General features: G+C 60.1%; 2 protein-coding genes across 3 annotated transcripts; both read right to left on the bottom strand.

Moving 5' to 3' along the window:
• Positions 1–1,162: 1,162 nt before the first annotated feature.
• CHLRE_05g243550v5 (uncharacterized protein) lies at positions 1,163–4,013 on the bottom strand. Its single transcript, XM_001700859.2, has 6 exons — positions 3,532–4,013; positions 3,377–3,421; positions 2,799–2,831; positions 2,618–2,632; positions 2,125–2,496; positions 1,163–1,858 (listed from the first exon to the last, which is right to left on the bottom strand). The coding sequence occupies exons 1-5, from the start codon at positions 3,725–3,727 to the stop codon at positions 2,132–2,134; spliced, it is 654 nt and encodes a 217-aa protein (XP_001700911.1). The 5' UTR covers positions 3,728–4,013; the 3' UTR covers positions 1,163–1,858; positions 2,125–2,131.
• A 48-nt stretch (positions 4,014–4,061) lies between these two features.
• Positions 4,062–16,893, bottom strand: CHLRE_05g243602v5 (uncharacterized protein). Of its 2 annotated transcripts, none has more exons than XM_043062459.1 (11): positions 16,409–16,893; positions 16,153–16,240; positions 14,669–15,203; positions 14,133–14,451; positions 12,992–13,962; positions 12,480–12,845; positions 10,077–10,779; positions 8,373–8,955; positions 6,759–7,434; positions 5,934–6,663; positions 4,062–4,359 (listed from the first exon to the last, which is right to left on the bottom strand). In XM_043062459.1, the coding sequence occupies exons 3-5, from the start codon at positions 14,930–14,932 to the stop codon at positions 13,415–13,417; spliced, it is 1,131 nt and encodes a 376-aa protein (XP_042924690.1). In that variant the 5' UTR covers positions 14,933–15,203; positions 16,153–16,240; positions 16,409–16,893; the 3' UTR covers positions 4,062–4,359; positions 5,934–6,663; positions 6,759–7,434; positions 8,373–8,955; positions 10,077–10,779; positions 12,480–12,845; positions 12,992–13,414. The 2 variants fall into 2 exon arrangements, with proteins under 2 accessions (XP_042924690.1, XP_042924689.1); XM_043062460.1 differs by having other exon boundaries at positions 12,480–12,799.
• Between the last annotated feature and the right edge of the window lie 2,104 nt (positions 16,894–18,997).

Raw genomic sequence — 18,997 nt, 5'->3', positions numbered from 1 at the left:
GCCGGAATTGCGGGAGCCTTTGCGCCCGTTTTTACAGTATTTTATCGCTCTGCGCCGAGGGCGTGCGCGAAACCCGCGTGTGCGCTAAAAGCTGCAGAAAGTCTCGCCGCGACAGAGTCTCGCCCGCGCGACAGAGCCGGCCGCCCGAGGGGTGCCCTAGGGGGTGCTGTCGAAATGCGAACGCGAATGTGCGCGAGGGGGTGTGTCTGTCCAGTGGTGTAGTCCTCCGCTCTGCTCTACGCTACGCTTCGAGGAGCTACGGCGAGCTCTGCTCTACGCTACGCTTCGAGGAGCTACGGCGATGCTCTATCTACGCTACGCTTCGAGGAGCTACGGCGATGCTCTATCTACGCTACGCTTCGAGGAGCTACGGCGACGCTACGCTTCGAGGAGCTACGGCGACCGCAATGGCTATTGCCCCTCCCCCTTCGGGGGAAGGGGCAAGCCAACCCTCCCGCGGTCAAAGTCCGTGTGACTCCGCGCACAGTGAGTCCTAGCCAAGCCTCAACCCGCCAGAGCCCCACCGCTGTGCCTCAACGCCACAAGCCTAGGCACAGAAGTGCCGGGAAACGTCTAGGCCGCAGGACACACGCATAGCGCACACACTAACCAGGGCGCAAGCGTCCAAGTACTAGAACGGTCGCCCACATGTGCATCCTGCCCACACACAAAGCCACCAACCACGCACAACCTCTCACGGCGAGGGAGGCGGGGAATCAGCGTTATACACTCATACGGCAAGCGCAAAACCATGCCGACACCAACAGCCCGAGAGATGAAAGGATGCGCAGACGGCACAGTGTCCCAACCCTTTGGCCTGATACCCAAAGTCACAAACGTCTGGAGACGACCCCAGAAGTCAGCTACGACGGCAAGTCCAATTCTATGGCCGCTAAAAAAAACTTAGCATTGGAAAAAACTTCCTGGCGGTACGGTATCCTACCCCCGGGGTAGACGCGGCTTTGTGTGTTGTGCTGTTGTCATGTGGTGAGATTCGGTACTCACGGTGTGCTTTGCTACTGTTTGTGCTGAGTCATGGCTGCTCAGGGTTGGTGCCGAAAGCACTCCGTGTCGAAGGGTTTGTGTGCCGGCATGGGCAGTACACGCTGTGCTGGAAGTGTCTTCGGGGACTAGCAGCCCTTGGCTCGCCAGTTGAGTTGCCGCTAGCGCAAGCTTACAGACTGTTATCAATCTGTGTCGACTCAACTCACCATCCTCGATCCGCGTGCGTGATAACTTAGTCCAAACGGCCGGAAGGATGGGCAACCTTCCCGGGCAAAGCCTGCCTAAGCCTGCTTCCGCCACAAGCAGCCGCAGCATTAAGCAGCTGCTACCCAGCTATCTCTTGGCCGTCCCCACTAGCGCCGGTGTCGGCCAACACTGGTGCGAATGGGACACACGGGGACCAACTTTTGACCGTGTTGGGACATGCAACTTAACATAACGCCCGGGAGCACTCTTGTACCATAACCATCATGGCGCATGTCAGACAGTTGTTGCGGTGATATGGCCAATAGCCCAGCTACGACCCGTGCCGGTTCTGCGCATTTTGATAGTGTTGCCAGCCCCTTCCTCAACTAGGCCAGCTGTCATATATGTGCGAATTTTTGCCAAACAACAACGAGTTGGCAGCTGCTATTGTAGGCATGCGCCGCAAACGTGTATGCTTTGCCATGCGCCACTGGGATGTACGACACCATGCTCTGGCCCCGGCCACCTCATCTACCTCATTGTCTGCCTCAATCTCCGTGCTCCCCTGCTGCGCCCGAACGCCCTAATACCTCATGCGCGCCGCCGTACAGTCCGCAGCTACTGGTCTTGAGACACATCTACTTGGTCCGGTGGCGGGCGCTTGTGCCTGAGAGGGAGTAGCGAGGGCACATGAGTGGTGTGTGTGGTGAGGTGAAGACAGCCAAGGGAATACAGGAAGGTGTTGGAGAAAACATTAGCATAAAAGGCCATGCTCACAGCGAGACTACCAGCAGCCTTGCGCACCCACGCGAGATAGCTATAATTGCAAGATTCCTGCACTACGCTGACCTGCAATGCCACAACTACTCCAGACCACCCGTAAATCCTCCAGCGCAACCCCCCTGCCATTCCCCATGCACTATAATCCCTCACCAGCACTTCAAGCGCCGGAGTCTGACATTGCGGGCGATGCAGGAGCCAGGCTTGAGTGCTGCTCCGGGCCCTGCCCCGAGCCTGTCGTGTCCAGCTTAGGGTGCACCGGGCGCAGCACGCGGGGCCGGCCAGGGCGCACGTTCAGGCGCTTGAGGCACACGCCAACCGCCGCCGCCGCGCCCATGCCAATGCTACCCACGAACCCGAGTCCGCGGATGGTTTTATAAGTGACCGCCAGCTGCGGGTCGTTGTGCGCTATGAACGCCTTCACGCACTCCACGGCCTCGCTAAACCTGCCCACACCGCGATCAACCACCAGCACCAGCAGCAGGAGTGGGCCGCCCACTGCCAGAGACAGCAGCCCTTGTCCGCCTGTCCCAGCAAATGGCGCGTGCGCAACATACGCTCAGCATAAGCAGCACTGGCAGGTACCAGCATGAGATGACAGCAGCAACATGACATACTCAGGATCGCATCCAACAGAACAACTCACCGCTGGCGCCCTTCTCTGTTATCGGCATACACACCGAGGAGCATCCAGGGAGGGGGGGGACGTACGAAGTCAGTCCATGAAAGGAGGTATCCTCGCAGGCAGTCGCTGTGTGGACGCGGAGAGACGGAACGCTGTGGACTGCAGTGCAAGCTTGGAGGTCCTGCACTCGCAAGTTACCTACCCAGAGCCGCCGTGCCGCCACCTCCAACGCCACCTGTGCACACCATGAGTAGGAAGGGCACATATGTAAGAGCACAGACTGGTCGGCACTACACGTGTGCTGGGACTATCCTGGCATCCGCACGAGCATGCTCTTGACCCGCAACGGGTTGCCAGGGTTGGCAGATGGGCGGGAAATAGGGCAGACTGGAGCTGTGCCGATGCCGTGTGCCGGCCACTGCGGGCGGCTTCTACTAAGCAACCTGGGCGTGCGCGGGACGGTCCCGGCGCACTAGTCGGGGAGGACCGAAAGAAAGGACACAGGGTTCTCAGCGAGTACTTGACTCGCTGCCACGGGGACAAACTCAAGTATTAACCCAGGGAGGTTCCTTGTCGGTCAGCAGCCGGGCTCGGTTGCGAAGCAAACGCACAATATGGCAATCCCCGCGGCCAGCCTACGCTACTCAACTCCCCGCTCCAATGGCTGAATCGCGGGACTCAACACCTAGGGCTTGCGCTTAGATCCACCCGCACAACTCGCAAGTTCCAGGCGCGCACAAGCTCTTCGGAAATACCGACTTCCACTGCGAACCAACTCACCAGCTGTTGTCGCGCTCCCCGCGTCGCCCAGGCTAGCCGCCACAGCTGCACGACAAGCAAGCGTCCCGGTTTGGGTGCGAGGACGACAAGAGCCGCGAACTTTACAACCCCCTCCTTGAACGCCCACCCCATAGAATGGCAAAAGCATAGCGCACCTTGAATGGCAGCTGTTAGCGCCAACTGCTGCCGAACATTGAGGCCTGCCGCTCTTTCTGCTTTTAGCAGGCTGAAGGCCTTACCGGCCTGGTCATGCTCATGGAAGCCGAGCGCGGAGAGAGCCTTCAAAATCGGCTGGATGGAGGTTTCATTTTCTCCCTTGACAGAAAGAAGGGTTTCGCGAATGGTTCTCATGTCTACCACCGGCTCCTAGAGAAGGACAGATCTTAGGGTTCAGCGGGGTTCACTTCCTGTGTAATCTACACTGTCCGAGAAACAAAACACCGGTATGGCAGAAACAATCAGTGTCTTGCTTAAGGCGCAATGCGCAGAGGGCCTCGAGTGAGGTTCTGGTCACGCCCAAGCGGCCCGAATTGGGACCGCCTAGTAATTCTTGTTCTCGGTCCACAGCGCTTAACTCTTTATTCCGTTTAGCCTTATGGACTTCTCACATTCACAGTATGTAATTGTTCTTGAAAGCTGCGAGATTGGAGCGTCGCGGACGGCAATCGGCCTGGCTTGGGCCAAGGCTCATTCTCGCCCGTCGTGCGCCGAACTCATATTGCGCATAGGGATATGTTGTACATCAAAGTCCTGCACAGCATGCTCCTGCCTCTGGCGCGACTGGCCGGCGTGCGTGAGTATGGCAACAAGTACCGGCCGCATGTGGTGTCCGTGCAGCCGCTCGTGTGTGCGCGTACGCCATATGCACCTGGATGGCTTATAAGCGCACGGATAACAGCTGTTATCTTGTTATGCTGCGCCCGGGGGCGGCCGTGTGTTTGGGGCGCGTGTGCCCTAGACCCTGACCGCGAGGTGTAGCCTGCCTGCGGGCGCGGGCATGCAGGCGCTTGCGCCCCTCCTGGTACAACCCGTGCGGCACTTGTTTTTGCGGCCTCGTCCGGTGGCGCCCGCTAGAGGGACGGTGCCTTTGGGGACGCCGGGGCGGGGGCTATTGTAGCATCACTGCATCAGCGAACAGGTGGGCGCCCAGGGGTGCCCTGTGGGCGCCCAACACCTCCCGGGGTTTCTCAACCCCATCTCTCCTCTGGAGCTTTTGACAATGCACGTGCGGCGTTGCTCAGCGCGTACCACCCCTGCCACTGTATGGGTATTCTAGTTGTGTATGGTAGGGGTGGCTGGGTGGGATCACACGACATGGGCTGGCAGTGCGATTGCTCAGAGGCTTGGGCGACACAGGATGGAGACACGCATGGGCAAGTCGGAATGCCGCAGCAGACGGTACATGCTGGCTGGACCAGGGGCAGTCGAAGCAGCCGCATGCAGTTGAAGCGCCCCCTGCGCTTGCTCACCTCGCAGCAGCAGGGACAACGCGCTGGATGTGGTAGGCCGCGGCATTTTGTTTCCTGAATTGTTAACCTGTGTGCGTACTGCGTAGAAGCTTTGTTAATTTGATGGCGGCAAGCCAACGTCTCGACAACCCCGCGAGGCCGCGATCCCCATCCCCACCAATACCCCCGCAGCGCCATGCCCCGCCTTCCACCCGCCACTTCCCGGCCCCGCCCCCACCCCTGCTCGCGGCCCCCCTCCGCGCGACTGTTCAGTGCTGTTGTGCACGCCACCGAGTTCGGGCCGCCGCCGCCACCACCCCCACTACCACCGCCGCCGCCGTACCCGACGTAATCTTCCAGACACCGTTGTAGCATGCCCATAAATTGCTTGAGCCTGCCCTTACGAGCTTAGCGGCGGCGGCGGCGGCGGCAGCGGCGGTGGCGGCGGTTCGCGTCCCTGGGGTTCGCATACCGCACACCAACGATCGTCTCCTGCAGTCCTGCTGCTGCCGCATTGTTGCCGCCACCCCGCCGCCCGCAGCTGCTTCCTCGTCGTTGTCGGGCTTTCCAACTCCGTGTACGTAGACGCACTCAGTGGGGGCCGGTCAGAGGGAGGGGCGGTCAGGGCCAGGTTGGTCTCAGGTCGGTCAGGGCTGAGAGCAGTCAAGCTAGCGCGGTCAGGGTGGTCGGGACCAGGGTGCGTGGTAAGGCCAGTCAGGGTGGTTGGCGGGACCAGGGTGGTCGGGACCAGTGTGGTGAGGGTGCGTGCCTGCGTGGTCACGGTCGATCAGGGCGATCAGCATTCTGAAGCGCCTATGATTGCTCCCATCGGCAAGGGCTTTGCCCCAAAATCACGTCTTGCGCAGACATCTCGCGCCTGACTAATGCGTGTGTCTGCTATGATGCGTGCTTACGGACACTGTCTGTTTGGGAGGCCCCTTGCAGATCGCGCTGAGTCGACCTTGATCAGCACTTGGGTGACCTCGTGCTAGCGGAAACCGATGGGGCCAGCACAAGGGGTAGGGGTTCCTAGGCCAGACAAGCGCAGGCGCTACAGCTTCTGCCGACATGGTCGAAGCGCCACCAGCGCCGCCAGCACCGCCCCTCACCGCCAGCCAGGGCCCGTACGTGCCACCACAGCAACGGCCTGGCCGTGTCCCCTTCCGAACTGCTGATGGATCTTTGCTTGTGGGCTGCGTGCTGGCAGTGTTGCACTGCACAGTCACTGCACTGCACATCCCTTTGGGTCAGTGCGCCACGGATTAGTACACAAGACGCAGCGGGGATCGTAAATTCACCCTGATAGGCATAGTGCACTGACCCGGAAAGGGATAGTGCGGCGTGATAGTACGTTGGGTTAAAACGAAAACAATCTCTCTGATTGTTAAAACAAGATACGACCCCTGGTCCCGTGAGAACAAAAGCAAATATGTGCTCGCGCCTGTAGCAAACAGATACCGTAGGTGCCTGCTCGCTCGGCATGCATGCATGTTTGCAGTGCATGCCTGATGGCCGAGGAAAGCAGAGCCCGTCCGCGACGCAAATGCTTTCCTTTTGCGTTGATGGCAACCTCTGCTATGCTAGCATGCTGTAGCCAACCACCAACTTTACTCATGCACACCCGAGCTCCGTCCCCCAACTGCGGCACAGCACTCAAGCACGTGCGCTAACCAGCAGGGTGAGGCAGCTGTCAAACCACTAAGTCGAACCTGCTCGCTCGACAATCGGCCAGAGAGCACAGAGCCCGAGCACTCGTGTCACATTCCTATCACATGAAGCATACATGACTTGAAGTACGACACAAGCGGCCCTCGCTTGCGATCGAATGTTATGCGCTGACTTATCGCAGCGCAGTGGAGATAAGTCTAGTTATTGCGACGTAACTGCCGTGTTGCGTTAGAGTCACGCACGGCGCAGGACGCTCGGGTACGTGCCTGTGCATGGGGCCGAACCGAGCTGGGTCTTGTACGCGTCAGGAGCACACGGCGCCTTATCTGCCGTTGTGCTTCTGTACTGTATTTCGGATCGTCCCTCTGCCGGGACGGTGACCTCAGTGTGTCGCACTTAAACGTTCCCTACATTTCTGGACTTTCTTTGCAATCCTATACCTGGTTCTAACTATACTTTACCATGTCTGGACCGAATAAGCGTTTAATATATACTCAGACGGAGTTGCAGCGTTTTGTTGCGCGATCCTGCTCAATGGAACCCCTTAGCTTGATCACGCTCGCTCTCTGATCGTAAGGGAATGCCCTTCGACGCTTCTCTGGCGCTTTGGACCACGCTTTGGTTCGGGGGCCGCATTCGGGAGCAAATCGGAGCAGAGCGGAGCTTTCAAGCGGAGCAAAGGCGCGCGAAGCGTTGCGGACAAGGCGTTCGGCAAGTCGCTGAAAGCAAAAGGGCATGCACAGCTGTGCGGGCGGGCTACTTGCTTGCCATGCGGGTCCTGCTTGCCGTGCCTTCGTGTCTACCCGTCGCTTTACAGTTCACAGCTTTGTGCAATACCTTTCCACATCTTCCATCGTGCCACCCCCACCTCCCCAAGACCCTCAGGACTTTTGGCGCGGTACTTCCCCTGTCTGCCTATCCAGGCCGCAGGGCCCGCGTGCCCTTGGGGAAAGGGCGTGTGTGCCGTTGGGATCCGGCCTGTGCGCCGCAAGCAACGGGCTTTGCGCCCTTGCCTTATGGACAATGGACGGCATACGTGCCCTTATGATACGGCCTGTGTGCCGCAAGCAATGGGCTCCGCGCCCTTGCTTTATGGACAATGGACGGCATACGTGCCCTTATGATACGGCCTGTGCGCCGCAAGCAATGGGCTCCGCGCCCTTGCTTTATGGACAATGGACGGCATACGTGCCCTTATGATACGGCCTGTGTGCCGCAAGCAACGGGCTCCGCGCCCTTGCTTTATGGACAATGGACGGCATACGTGCCCTTATGATACGGCCTGTGCGCCGCAAGCAACGGGCTCCTCGCCCTTGCTTTATGGACAATGGACGGCATACGTGCCCTTATGATACGGCCTGTGCGCCGCAAGCAATGGGCTCCGTGCCCTTGCTTTATGGACAATGGACGGCATACGTGCCCCTATGATACGGCCTGTGCGCCGCAAGCAATGGGCTCCGCGCCCTTGCTTCATGGACAATTTACGGCGTACGTGCCCTCATGATACAGCCTGTGCGCCGCAGGCAACGGGCTCCGCGCCCTTGCTCCATGGACACTTCACGGCGTACGTGCCCTCATGATACGGCCTGTGTGCCGCAGGCAACGGGCTCCGCGCCCTTGCTTCATGGACAATGCGCCGCGTACGTGTTCTTATGATACGGCCTGTGCGCCGCAAGCAACGGGCTCCGCACCCTTGTTTTATGGACAATTCACGGCATACGTGCCCGTATGATGTGACCTGTGTGCCGCAAGTAACGGCTTCGCACCCTTGCTTTTGGGTAATAGATGGCATACGTGCCCTTATGATACGACCTGTGTGCCGCAAGCAACGGGCTCCACACTCTTGCGTTGTGGATTATAGACGGCATTGAAATGCTTACGTGCCTTCGTTGTACATGCCTTTGCGTTGTGGACAATGTGTGGTCTGAGCGCCACGTTCGGATACGGCGTGTGTGCCGCCAGCAACAGGCTTTGCGCCTCGCATCATGTGTCTTGCGATATGGCCCGTGTGCCGCATGCAATTATGCTGCCTGCCCTGTCGTTATGGACGCTTCGACTTGTTGCGTGCCCTGCTGCGTGCCCTGTCGCAATACGCCTTGAGTGTACCGTGCACGGCAAGCCTGCGCCTCGCTATTGCTTCGTGTTGACAACGGAGCGGGCTTACGTGATCATGCGTCACCCTGTACGTCTTGAGGTCCGCACGCACATCATACTATCACGCGGCATCACCCTTGTAGTTTGGCTGACGCACCCCAAGCCAACCTATATGCATTCGATGTGTGCGCTAGGCCCAAGTGCCGAATTTGTTTTTCCGGATATTTCGCCCTCAGTGAGCGATGTGGAGTTTTGTGCAGTTCGGCCAGCATGCTATTGCCCAGCCAATAACAATACCGCATGACGCATAAGCATGCCTTCGTGCCCTGCACCAGGCATCGGACGCTGTGTCACGCAGTGAGCCCGACCCTGCGCAACCAACATTTTGTTGCGAGATACGGTCGGAGCTGGGATTACAGCCTGCCTGGTGGGTTTGGATGGCGCCCGTGTGTTCGGCTGGGCTGTTGCTGCTCGCGGTGGGGCCCACCACCAAGTCACGGCACCCATCCGCCCTCCCCTCTTGTTGGCCCACCCGCCTGTACACATGCCAGTCACCCGCTCGCCATCCTGTGAAAGCGGGTAGCCGACTTGGCAAGCGCTTTTCCTGACACTTGGCGCAGGTTTGAGTGGGATACCAGAATGGTCTGAATGTAGTTGTTGGATAACCAGTACACTGCGGTGTGTAGCTGGTTAGCGGGAGTGCCGTGCATGAAACACGCTACTCGACCCGCCATGCCCGCGCGATGGTACCACCAACCGTTCAACCCAGATCCATGCCGGGGTAGCATCGACCCCACAGTCAGACTGATAGCTCCTATCCAGGTGTCAGGCGCCATGTATGTATCTGTGGACGCGTCAAGCTGGCTTGTGCCGTAGCGTTGGCCGCCTGTATGGCACGCCCGGCATCTGTGTCACGTTATGGCCTCATGCTTACCGTAGTCACGCGGCTTGCGTGCTGTGCGGCACGCTCCCTGCCAATCCTTCAGGACATGTATGCATACATGTTACTTCGTCAGAGCCATAGCAGGGGCAGCGTGTTCTGTCAATGCCTCATGAACCCAGAGACCCAAGCCAACGTACGCATTAGTTCCGCAACGCACGTCAATGCCAACTGTATGTGTCGCCTGCCCACTCGCGAGTGGACGCCTAGGGTACCAACCTTGGTTCCCTTCAGCCCCGGCCTTACTTCACCCGGCGGGGCAATTACTTATCACCGAAGTGCTAGGAGCAGTGTGCTATATGTCATTACTATTAAGTAAGAGCGTATGGCGACACAGGCTCACATGTGGGTAGCCAGGCTGACAGTGCCCTGCGGGCTTGGCAGTCGGCAGGCATCCCAACTCAGCCCGGCCTCCTCACAGCAGTACCACGACGTGCCCGTACGTGGTCGAGTGCGGAGTTTGGCTGCCGGCGTGGCTGTATCATCTCTCACATTGGATGACCCATCCGCCACTGCTGTTCAGTACTGGCACGTCCCTCGAGTCGCTCACCCACCGGCTCCGCCCAGCGTTCGCTCCCTTTCGCTGGGCCGGGGCCCGTGGCGCATCCAACCCGCCATCGCGGCCCCGAGTGCTCCTTATTTCCTCCCATCACTACGCCTTCTATCACTATAGATACATTGCGCGTTCCACGCGTGCCGGGTATCCTTCACCCCTCCGCGCCGCTCGACCAGGCCAGCCTTGCTGGGGTTGCTGAGGTGTTACCCTTCATGTTGCCCTCCCTGCTATTACGGTACACCCCACAGCCGCCGTGGCGTACGGTATCGGCACGTACGGGACATTGTGTGCATGCATCCCCGCGGCGTTTGGAGGCAAACATTCACGTGCGCGCCTGTCCTGCGTCCGCCGGGGTGATGCTATCTATGGGCGTACCTACTGCTTGATGGGTAGTGACTCTTATGCAAGACACTGCAAATCTCAAGCATGGCACCTAGCTAGCAAGAAAGAAATTAGTGTTCGTGGCCATGCTGCACGGCTGGGCATGGCTGCCCGCATCCTACACCACGACGGCGCGGGTGAAGGGCAGGTTGCCGCGCGTGACTCGCGTACGTAAAACCGCTCTAGTGTTGCAACTCGCGCCTTCTCCTGCGTGGCGCATGTTGGCTAGCCTGTCCCAGCTTCGAGTCACGACGTTGTTATTATTCCCAAGGTTGTTCCGAGCAGCCTAAACGTCAACACGTGTTATGGCATGGCCCTGGGGGCCGGTAGAGAGTACCGAGGTCTCCAGTGGTTCGTGCCAACACGTGCCAACACGCACTGTTACCTTTCCTGGGCACACGGACGGCCACAGCTGCCCAGAAGCCACACACCTGAACAAGGATGCATGTGTTTCCCTGTAACGCCCCGGCGTCGTCTGCATGGCTGGCGCACGCGGGACAACGCATGTGTGTTTCTGTCGTGGCCATTGGTGCACCTGATACGTTTGTGAGTCTGGTATCATGGCCCTTGCAAAGCCAGTCGTGTTCCTATTGCTGCTTGTCTTCTGGTAGTGACCATTGGCCGCCCATGACCGACGGAGTGTGGCGCTGTCAGGCCCCGCGTTGGCGTCGCCCTGCGCCTGCAGCAGGTGCCGGCGGCGCCTCCGGCGGCGCTCATCCCCGCGTGATGGTGCTGCTCGTGCAGCCAATATCCCCAAGCACGAAGCTCGTTCTATTGACCGCTGTCGAGTGTGCAACTAGGACCGTACGTTCGTGCGCAAGCTAGGCGATGGGCGGAGCGCTCCGCGGTGTTCGAGACACATGATTTCGGTAGCGCAAGGGCACGAACGCCACCGCCATCACCGCCGACCGCACCTTGGTTTGCATGACCGGCCGTTGGGCCGAGCGCTTTGCGAGAAGAGCTGCATACGCGAAGCCAATCAAGCCCAGCCACCAGGGCTGCCGTCGCCCGCACCATGACCTCCCGGCGTTGAGGACTACTACCAAACTCTGGCAGCACTTTCGGCCACTAGTGCAACCTCAACACGGGCGGGCTGGGGCGGGCACGGCGGACTTGGTGGGGTTATCGGGAGCTGCGAGGCCGGAGGTAGGAGGCCGCTGAGGGCCACGAATGAGTTGCTAGGCCGCTTGAGGCATGAGTGGAGGCTATTGTCGGTTTGAGAGATTGGGATTGTCGTTTGGGGCCGTGGCGGTTTGTAACGCTACACGGCAGTAAGGAGTCAATAAGCGCTGACTTATCGCAGCGCAGTGGAGATAAGTCTAGTTATTGCGACGTAACTGCCGTGTTGCGTTAGAGTCACGCACGGCGCAGGACGCTCGGGTACGTGCCTGTGCATGGGGCCGAACCGAGCTGGGTCTTGTACGCGTCAGGAGCACACGGCGCCTTATCTGCCGTTGTGCTTCTGTACTGTATTTCGGATCGTCCCTCTGCCGGGACGGTGACAACCCACCCGCCCCCCCTGGTGCCGCCGCGGATTAATGTGGTGGCACCCGTGGGCGCTGCGGCGTGCGTGGTTGTCTGGACTCTGCTGCTATCAGGCACTTCATACATGCGACACACCCAGTACTGGCAGCACTTTCGGCCACTAGTGCAACCTCAACACGGGCGGGCTGGGGCGGGCACGGCGGACTTGGTGGGGTTATCGGGAGCTGCGAGGCCGGAGGTAGGAGGCCGCTGAGGGCCACGAATGAGTTGCTAGGCCGCTTGAGGCATGAGTGGAGGCTATTGTCGGTTTGAGAGATTGGGATTGTCGTTTGGGGCCGTGGCGGTTTGTAACGCTACACGGCAGTAAGGAGTCAATAAACGGCAGCACGCCGGCGCGTGCAATACGAGCTGCCGGCGCCAATGTTGCAGCTCTCACCACGTGCCGTCACCGCCGCCACTACGCCGCCCTGATGCGGCTCTGGGAAGCCGCCGCCGCCACCGCTGCTGCTGCTACTGCTAAAGCTTTCTCACCATTTATTGCCCCTTGAGCCGGGCCGGCGTTGCACTTGCCAACAATAATCTCGCAGGGGACAACCGCAGCAAGACATGGCCGCTTGGCCATCCCCGCCATCACCCAATTCTGCATCGTGCCACATGTGGCGACAGCCACGCAGATCCACACTATTCAGTAAGCACTACTCCACAGTGAATGAAACACTTCACTGCCCGATAGTGCTGTGCACGACGTCGTTCCAATCCTCTTCATGCATGGATGCCACAACGCCATCGTAAGGCACCCTTGCAAACGGCCAGCCCTCCTGATTACATGCATGCATAGCCCCGTTCCACAACTGCAACGCATTGTACATCAGAGAGCCAAGGCACAGCGGAGTTAAACTGCGTGCGAGCGCATACCAAGTGCGAATGTGCAAAGAAGTGAGCGCGGGTCGCGCGAAGCACACAATGCGGGCACTCGTCACAACAACGCGTGTGGCGCGAGTGCCTGGCCTGTGCCGGCCGTGGCCGCAGCAGCACAGACGTACCCGTGCGTGGATGCAACCCCCGCCCGAGCCTGCCACCCCAGGCTAGCTGCGGCTCGAATCATCTATCTTGAGAGCTCATGTGTTGCTACTACTTTATAATAGGTACAGGGCAAGTAGGCATGGCTTGATAAGAAGGCATGTTCCAATTATCAAGTCATAGAGGCGGACTCGAGACCACATTGCGGTCAAAAGAAGAAATATTGCAAGTGCTTTTGTTTTGCAGCAGCTGCTATCAGCACTTCCCCATTAAGCTTTACTTCCGCGCGCGCGCACGTGCAAACCCATCTCGCCCATCCGGTCAACTCTGTTGCAGTGTGACACTGGCCCGGCATGCCCGGTGTCCTGCCATGATTTCCTTCGCACATGCCGCTCTCACCACAGGCCGTCGCCGCCGCCCTGGTGAGGCTCCAAAAAGCCCTGCTGCTAGTCCTCATGCTGCTGCTCCTGCTGCTGCGCGTGCACGGGCCGTGCAGGCTCCTGATGCCGCGCAGGCTCCTGCTGCTGACGCGCAGGCTCCTGCGGTGTGGACATTCCGCCCGCCGCTGCTGCCACGCCGCGCTGCTGGCCCCGCTGCGGGCTGGGCGGCCGCGGCGGCACGTCGTATCCCTGCTGCTGCTGCTGCTGCTGCGGCTGGTGGCGGTGCTGCTGCTGCTGCGGAGGCGGCATGCCGCCGCCTGACGAGCCCCACTCCTCAAAGCCGCTGCCGCCGGCTCCGGTACTGTCACTGGGACCGTACCCGCCGCCAAAGCTCATGGGCCCCGGCGTGTCAGCGCCATAGCCGTCGTCGGTGCCAGCGGGACCCGCGCCAGTGGTGGCAGTAGCAGTGGCAGTAGCAGTAGAAGGCGCAGCACCGGTGACGGGTGGCGGCGGCATGGGCGTGGGCATATCGCCTGCTGGGCTACCCAGCTCGCCAGTTGAGTCGGGCCGCGGTAGCCGCGCCGCGCCGAAGTGAGTGCCCTCCTCCAAGCCACCTGCAACAACCGAAGATTGCAAGCTACATGAAGTACTGACCGGGACGGCGCCGCCCACAAACACGAGCGAGCAGCAGTGCACATTGACATACGACTCACATGCAAGCACCTGTACAAAACCTTGCCAGCACGCAAAAGGACACGCATGGCGGACGGACACGCGGACTCACCATAAGTGCCGGGCACGAACAACTCACTGCCGCTGCTGACTTGCAGGCCCGAAGAAGCCGGACCCTGCTGCGCGGTACGGGGTGCAGCAGGTGCCGGCGGCTGCGACTGCGACCGATGCGTATGCTGCATGGGCGGCATACCCTGCGCCGGCATTGGCGCCCCCGAGAATTTAGTGGCTCGGCGGCGCTCAAACGACAGCTGCTGCTGCTGCTGCTGCTGCTGCTGCTGGTGTTTGTCGAAGGCGTCCTGGGCGTACGGCGGGAGCAGTGCCATGCCCGGAACAGGACCGATCTGGGGCTGCATCTGCATCTGCTGCTGCTGCGACGGCCCGTGGGAGTCGGGCAGCTGGGGACGGGCTGCTGGAGGAGGAAACATGCCCTCACCATGCCCAACCGGCGATAAAGACACATTAGGAAACTGCATCTCGGGCCCTTGAAGCAGCAGTCCCTGTTGCCGCCCGTGTCGGTCGTGCTGCCCCAACGGCGGCGGTGGTGCCAGTAGTGGCGCCGGTAGGTCCTGCTGGCACCGCGCGCACGTCAACGTCATCGCCCCCGGGCCAAGGCAGGTCGAAGGGCGACGGCAACGAATGCCGCTGCGGGTGCTGGTGCTGCTGGTGCTGGTGCCGAGGCGGCCCCATCTCGCCCGCCTGCTGCTGCGGAGCCAGCCCCGGTCCCAGCCCCGGCCCCGCCTGCTGCGGCCCAGGGTGCTGTGGGTGCTGGGCGTGCTGTGGGTGCTGGGGGTGCTGCCGCTGCTGCATCATCATCACGTGGTGCTGGTGCTGGCGGCGGCGCGCCTGCATGGCCTGCCACACATCGTCCTCGTCCCCCCAGCGCTGCCGCGATTCGCGCACGTCCGACAGAATGCGCTGCACGGCCGGGTCCCCGCACTGCTGCTGGTGTTGCTGCTGGGGCTGCTGGTGTTGCTGCTGGTGTTGTTGATGCCATCAACCTGGCTGTTCAGCAGGTGCAGGCCCTGCAAGAAGTGCCTTAGATGGGCTGCTGGGGTTGTTGGGGTTGTTGGGGTTGCTGGGGTTGTTGGGGATGCAGGTGCGGCTGGTGTTGGAAGTGGGGCTGCGATTCGGAGGACCGGCGGCCCGGTAGCGGCGGCGGGGCACCGTACGCATCGCTGCTGTGTGACTCGGCACCGCCGGCACCGAACGGCCTTCCAAACGCAGCCTGCGGTTGCTGCTGCTGCAAGTGCGATAGCGGCGGTGCCATGAGCGGCAACAGGCCGCCGTGCTCGCGACCAGCGCTGTCCCAGATCTCGGCAGAACCGTGTGGCAGCGGCGGCAATCGTGCGCCCGGCGCGTCGCCACCGCCGCCATCGCCCATGAGCCCCAACGAGCGTCGGTGAGCGTCCGACCGACCCATCATCCTGGCACCCAGCCTGGACGCCAGCCCGCCGCCGCCGCCGCGCGCGTCGCCGCCGCCGCCGCCCACGGGCACAAAGGCGAAGCAGCCGCTGCCCATGCAGCACGATGACCGTGGCGTGGCGGTGGTACCACTTGGGGAAAGCCGCTCATCCGAATCTGGTCCGAAGTTGGTCCGAAGATCTGTCCGAAACCTGATCCGAAGCCTGGTCCGAAAGGCCATCCGAAGCTGGTCCGAGTTCCTGTCCGAATCACCCCACCCCTGTCCGAAGTTTTTGTCTCCGAAGTCGGTCCGAATCTGGTCTGAAGCTGGTCCGAATTGTATCCGCATTACACACATTTCGGACACTTTTGTCGGATGCCAAGATTCGGACACAATGTTCGGACCAGACCGGCCATCCGAATGTCAATTCGGACGCGCCCAGCCCCATTTCGGACACGCCCAGCTGTTGATTCGGACGCACCCAGCCCCATTTCGGACACGCCCAGGCGTCAATTTGGACGCGCCCAACACCATTTCGGATGCCGCCACCACCCGCTGCTGCCCAGTGCCCCGCCTGCTGCTCTTTTGTGGTGTCTACAGACACCGTTGTCATGCCCTTGTCATGTAGCAGCGGCTCCCCTGCCCTTGTTCAACCCTGTACACCTACCCTTTTTGCTTGCTCCTGGGTCCCTTTGGCTACCCCGTCGCGCTCCTTCGGCCCCACACATGCGCCTCCATGTTTGCGCACATATCACCTGCATACACAGCACCACCGGCGTTGCAAGAGGCATGGTGACAAGCCTTTCCCCGAGATACATGCTGTATCTCACATGCTGTATACATGCCCTGCCCGTTGAGCTGCCCACTGCACACATGTCTTTGTGCTCCTTTTCATTTGAATTGCGTCGCGAAACCTGACTTACCACCAAAACGCAAAAGCGCCATTGCCAGCAGCACATGCACCGATGCCGAGCGCGCAGACGAAGGTTGACATGAGGATAAGGCAGCCGGGAATTGCATGCAGATATTTGCATGCATAAGCGATTGCAAACTATTAGGACCCCGTGCGAAAGCGCAGGCAGGGCAAACGCATGGTTGTTGACCGCGACAGCAAAACACTGCTGTAGACGCTTTGAGCTGATACAATTCGAGTTCTCAGTCAGAACCTTACATTCTCGGGCTGTGAGCCTGTGTGGCCTTGAATCTTGTGCAGGTCGGCGAAGGTCAGCGACAACGGCCTCCGCCAACCCCTCAGGCATGCTCGCAAGCTTGTGTCTAACATAGTTGCTATGAAATAGCATCGTGCAGTATCATAGAGGGTTTGAGAACGTGGAACACTGCATGCCGATATCGCTTACAACGGAGATAGGCTGTAACAGCTCAGCGATACATTTAACAACTTGTAAATATTAAGTCTGTAGTGTATAGTATGAGTCTTATGACAGAGTCATACTATTAAGTTGAGAAGCTGAATGTCGGGTCTCCCCATGCAGCAGCGCTGCGCCATTGCGCATGCCAGCTCGCCTCCCTTCCCAGATCTGGTAATGCCATTGCTAGGACGCATAATCCAATGTATGCGGTTGCGTCCGATGCGGGCATGGATGGGATGCATGTGCCTGCCGCTCAGATGGGGCCACACAAGCAGGCCACGCCCGGAAACACAGTTTCCCACAGCGCACGCACACAGAACACACCCCGTTGGCCTGCCAGCTTGGAGACATACACAGTTGGGCATTGCGCAGCGTTAGGCCAAGCGATGGGCGCTGGTTGCGTCGGATGCGGGAATGGGATGCATGTGCCTGCCGCTCAGATGGGGCCTCACGAGTAGGCCATGCCCGGCAACACACTTCCCCACAGCATACGCACACAGGACACGCCCCGCTGGCCTGCCAGCTTGGAGACATACACAGTTGGGCATTGCGCAGCGTTAGGTCAAGTGATGGGCGCTGGTTACGTCGGATGCGGGCATGGATGGGATGCATGTGCCTGCCGCGCAGATGGGGCCACCAGCGCTCGTATCTTACGAAGGCAGGGGCGGCGTCAGTGGCCGAATTCCTTAAAATGGCTTCGTTTAGTTGACGAAACAGGCTGCCGCCGCTTCGTTCACCCCAAAATTTTTCCGGGGGCTCCGCCCCCGACCCGCACGATGTCGACACCGACACGACACGCCCACTCCTCCCCTGCTTCCCGCCGACCCAACCTCACTCTCCCGCCAGGGGAACCCCTGTCTCCCGCCGTCAACACCCATAGATACAGCCCTTTGAGCCTTCTTACCATATGCCACGCAGGTTTCGGACGTGGAGTAGCCGCTGGAACCCCCTGTCCTTGGCCAAAAGTGGCCGAAGTCCCAAAAATGTCTTCGTCTGTTTGCCGAAAGACCCCCCAAGATCCCGTGCGTTTTGGCCGAAATTCCAAGTCAAGGTCAAAAAAATTTCGTCCGCCAGAGGCCTTTTTGGGCAAATTTCGTTCCGAACGAAGGAAGATACGAGCGCTGGGGGCCACACAAGCAGGCCACGCCCGGAAACACAGTTTCCCACAGTGCACGCACACAGAACACACCCCGTTGGGCTGCCAGCTTGGAGACACGCACAGTTGGGCATTGCGCAGCGTTGAGCCAAGTGACAAACAACAAGCCCACACCCACGCCCACAGCCTTGCACTTGCTCACACCCTTGCACTTGCCCCTGCCCCTGTACACGCAAACGCGCACGCACGCACGCAAGCACGCATGCACGCACGCACACAGGTGCACACCCACGCGCACGCACACGCACACGCGCCCGCACGCCTCGCCTGCACACACACCCACAAATGCACAAGCTCATGCTCACGCACGCACATACGCGCACGTCAATACACACGCACCTCGTGTACACACGAGCACACGCATACACAAGCCCACATATGCACACACACACACGCACGCGCCCACACACACACACACACACACACACACACACACACACACACACACACACACACACACACACACACACACACACACACACACACACACACACACGCCCACAAACACACACACACACTCTCTTTTCCAGCAATCATTAGCGGGCCGGGACTGGGATGCGTGTCCTTGCTTGCTGCACGCCGCCCTTAACATCGCTGTCGCCATTTTCCCTGCTCGTGACACTTGCTCGCTGCCGCCCCTGTGCCTGCAATTCCTCTATCACCCGTAGGTGAGCTCGACTACGACCAGCGGGCGGGAATCAGGGCATTAGGCGTGCTGGGTCAACGTTGTAGCGCGCCCAGGGCGCGGCGCATACAATGCATATGGGTGCCACTCGGGGTCAGGTCGTTCGTCGATCGCCCGAGGGGGGGTTCCAGGCTTTTTGCGGGTAAGTATGACTACCGGGGTCGACGCGGCTACAAGACGCTCGGTATCGGTAGGTATCCGTAAGTAACTCCGTCGTGCCGTCTGGGCGGGCTTCGTTTTGTTGTTTTCTTTTCAACACACACACACACACACACACACACACACACACACACACACACAC

This window comes from Chlamydomonas reinhardtii, chromosome 5 (genome assembly GCF_000002595.2).
Source record: "Chlamydomonas reinhardtii strain CC-503 cw92 mt+ chromosome 5, whole genome shotgun sequence".
NCBI lineage: Eukaryota > Viridiplantae > Chlorophyta > Chlorophyceae > Chlamydomonadales > Chlamydomonadaceae > Chlamydomonas > Chlamydomonas reinhardtii.
The sequence above is the reverse complement of the archived record's forward strand: the minus strand, read 5'-3'. Positions and strand labels throughout refer to the sequence as shown.

Coding starts and splice junctions, on each gene's coding strand:
- CHLRE_05g243550v5 (XM_001700859.2), bottom strand. CDS start 3,727: ATGAGAACCATTCGCGAAACCCTTCTTTCTGTCAAGGGAGAAAATGAA. Junction 3,422..3,531: donor GCTAACAGCTGCCATTCAAG/GTGCGCTATGCT, acceptor CTTGTCGTGCAG/CTGTGGCGGCTAGCCTGGGC. Junction 2,832..3,376: donor GGGGAGCGCGACAACAGCTG/GTGAGTTGGTTC, acceptor TGGTGTGCACAG/GTGGCGTTGGAGGTGGCGGC.
- CHLRE_05g243602v5 (XM_043062459.1), bottom strand. CDS start 14,932: ATGCAGGCGCGCCGCCGCCAGCACCAGCACCACGTGATGATGATGCAG. Junction 14,452..14,668: donor CCGGGGGCGATGACGTTGAC/GTGCGCGCGGTG, acceptor GGGCCGTCGCAG/CAGCAGCAGATGCAGATGCA. Junction 13,963..14,132: donor GTTCGTGCCCGGCACTTATG/GTGAGTCCGCGT, acceptor CGGTTGTTGCAG/GTGGCTTGGAGGAGGGCACT.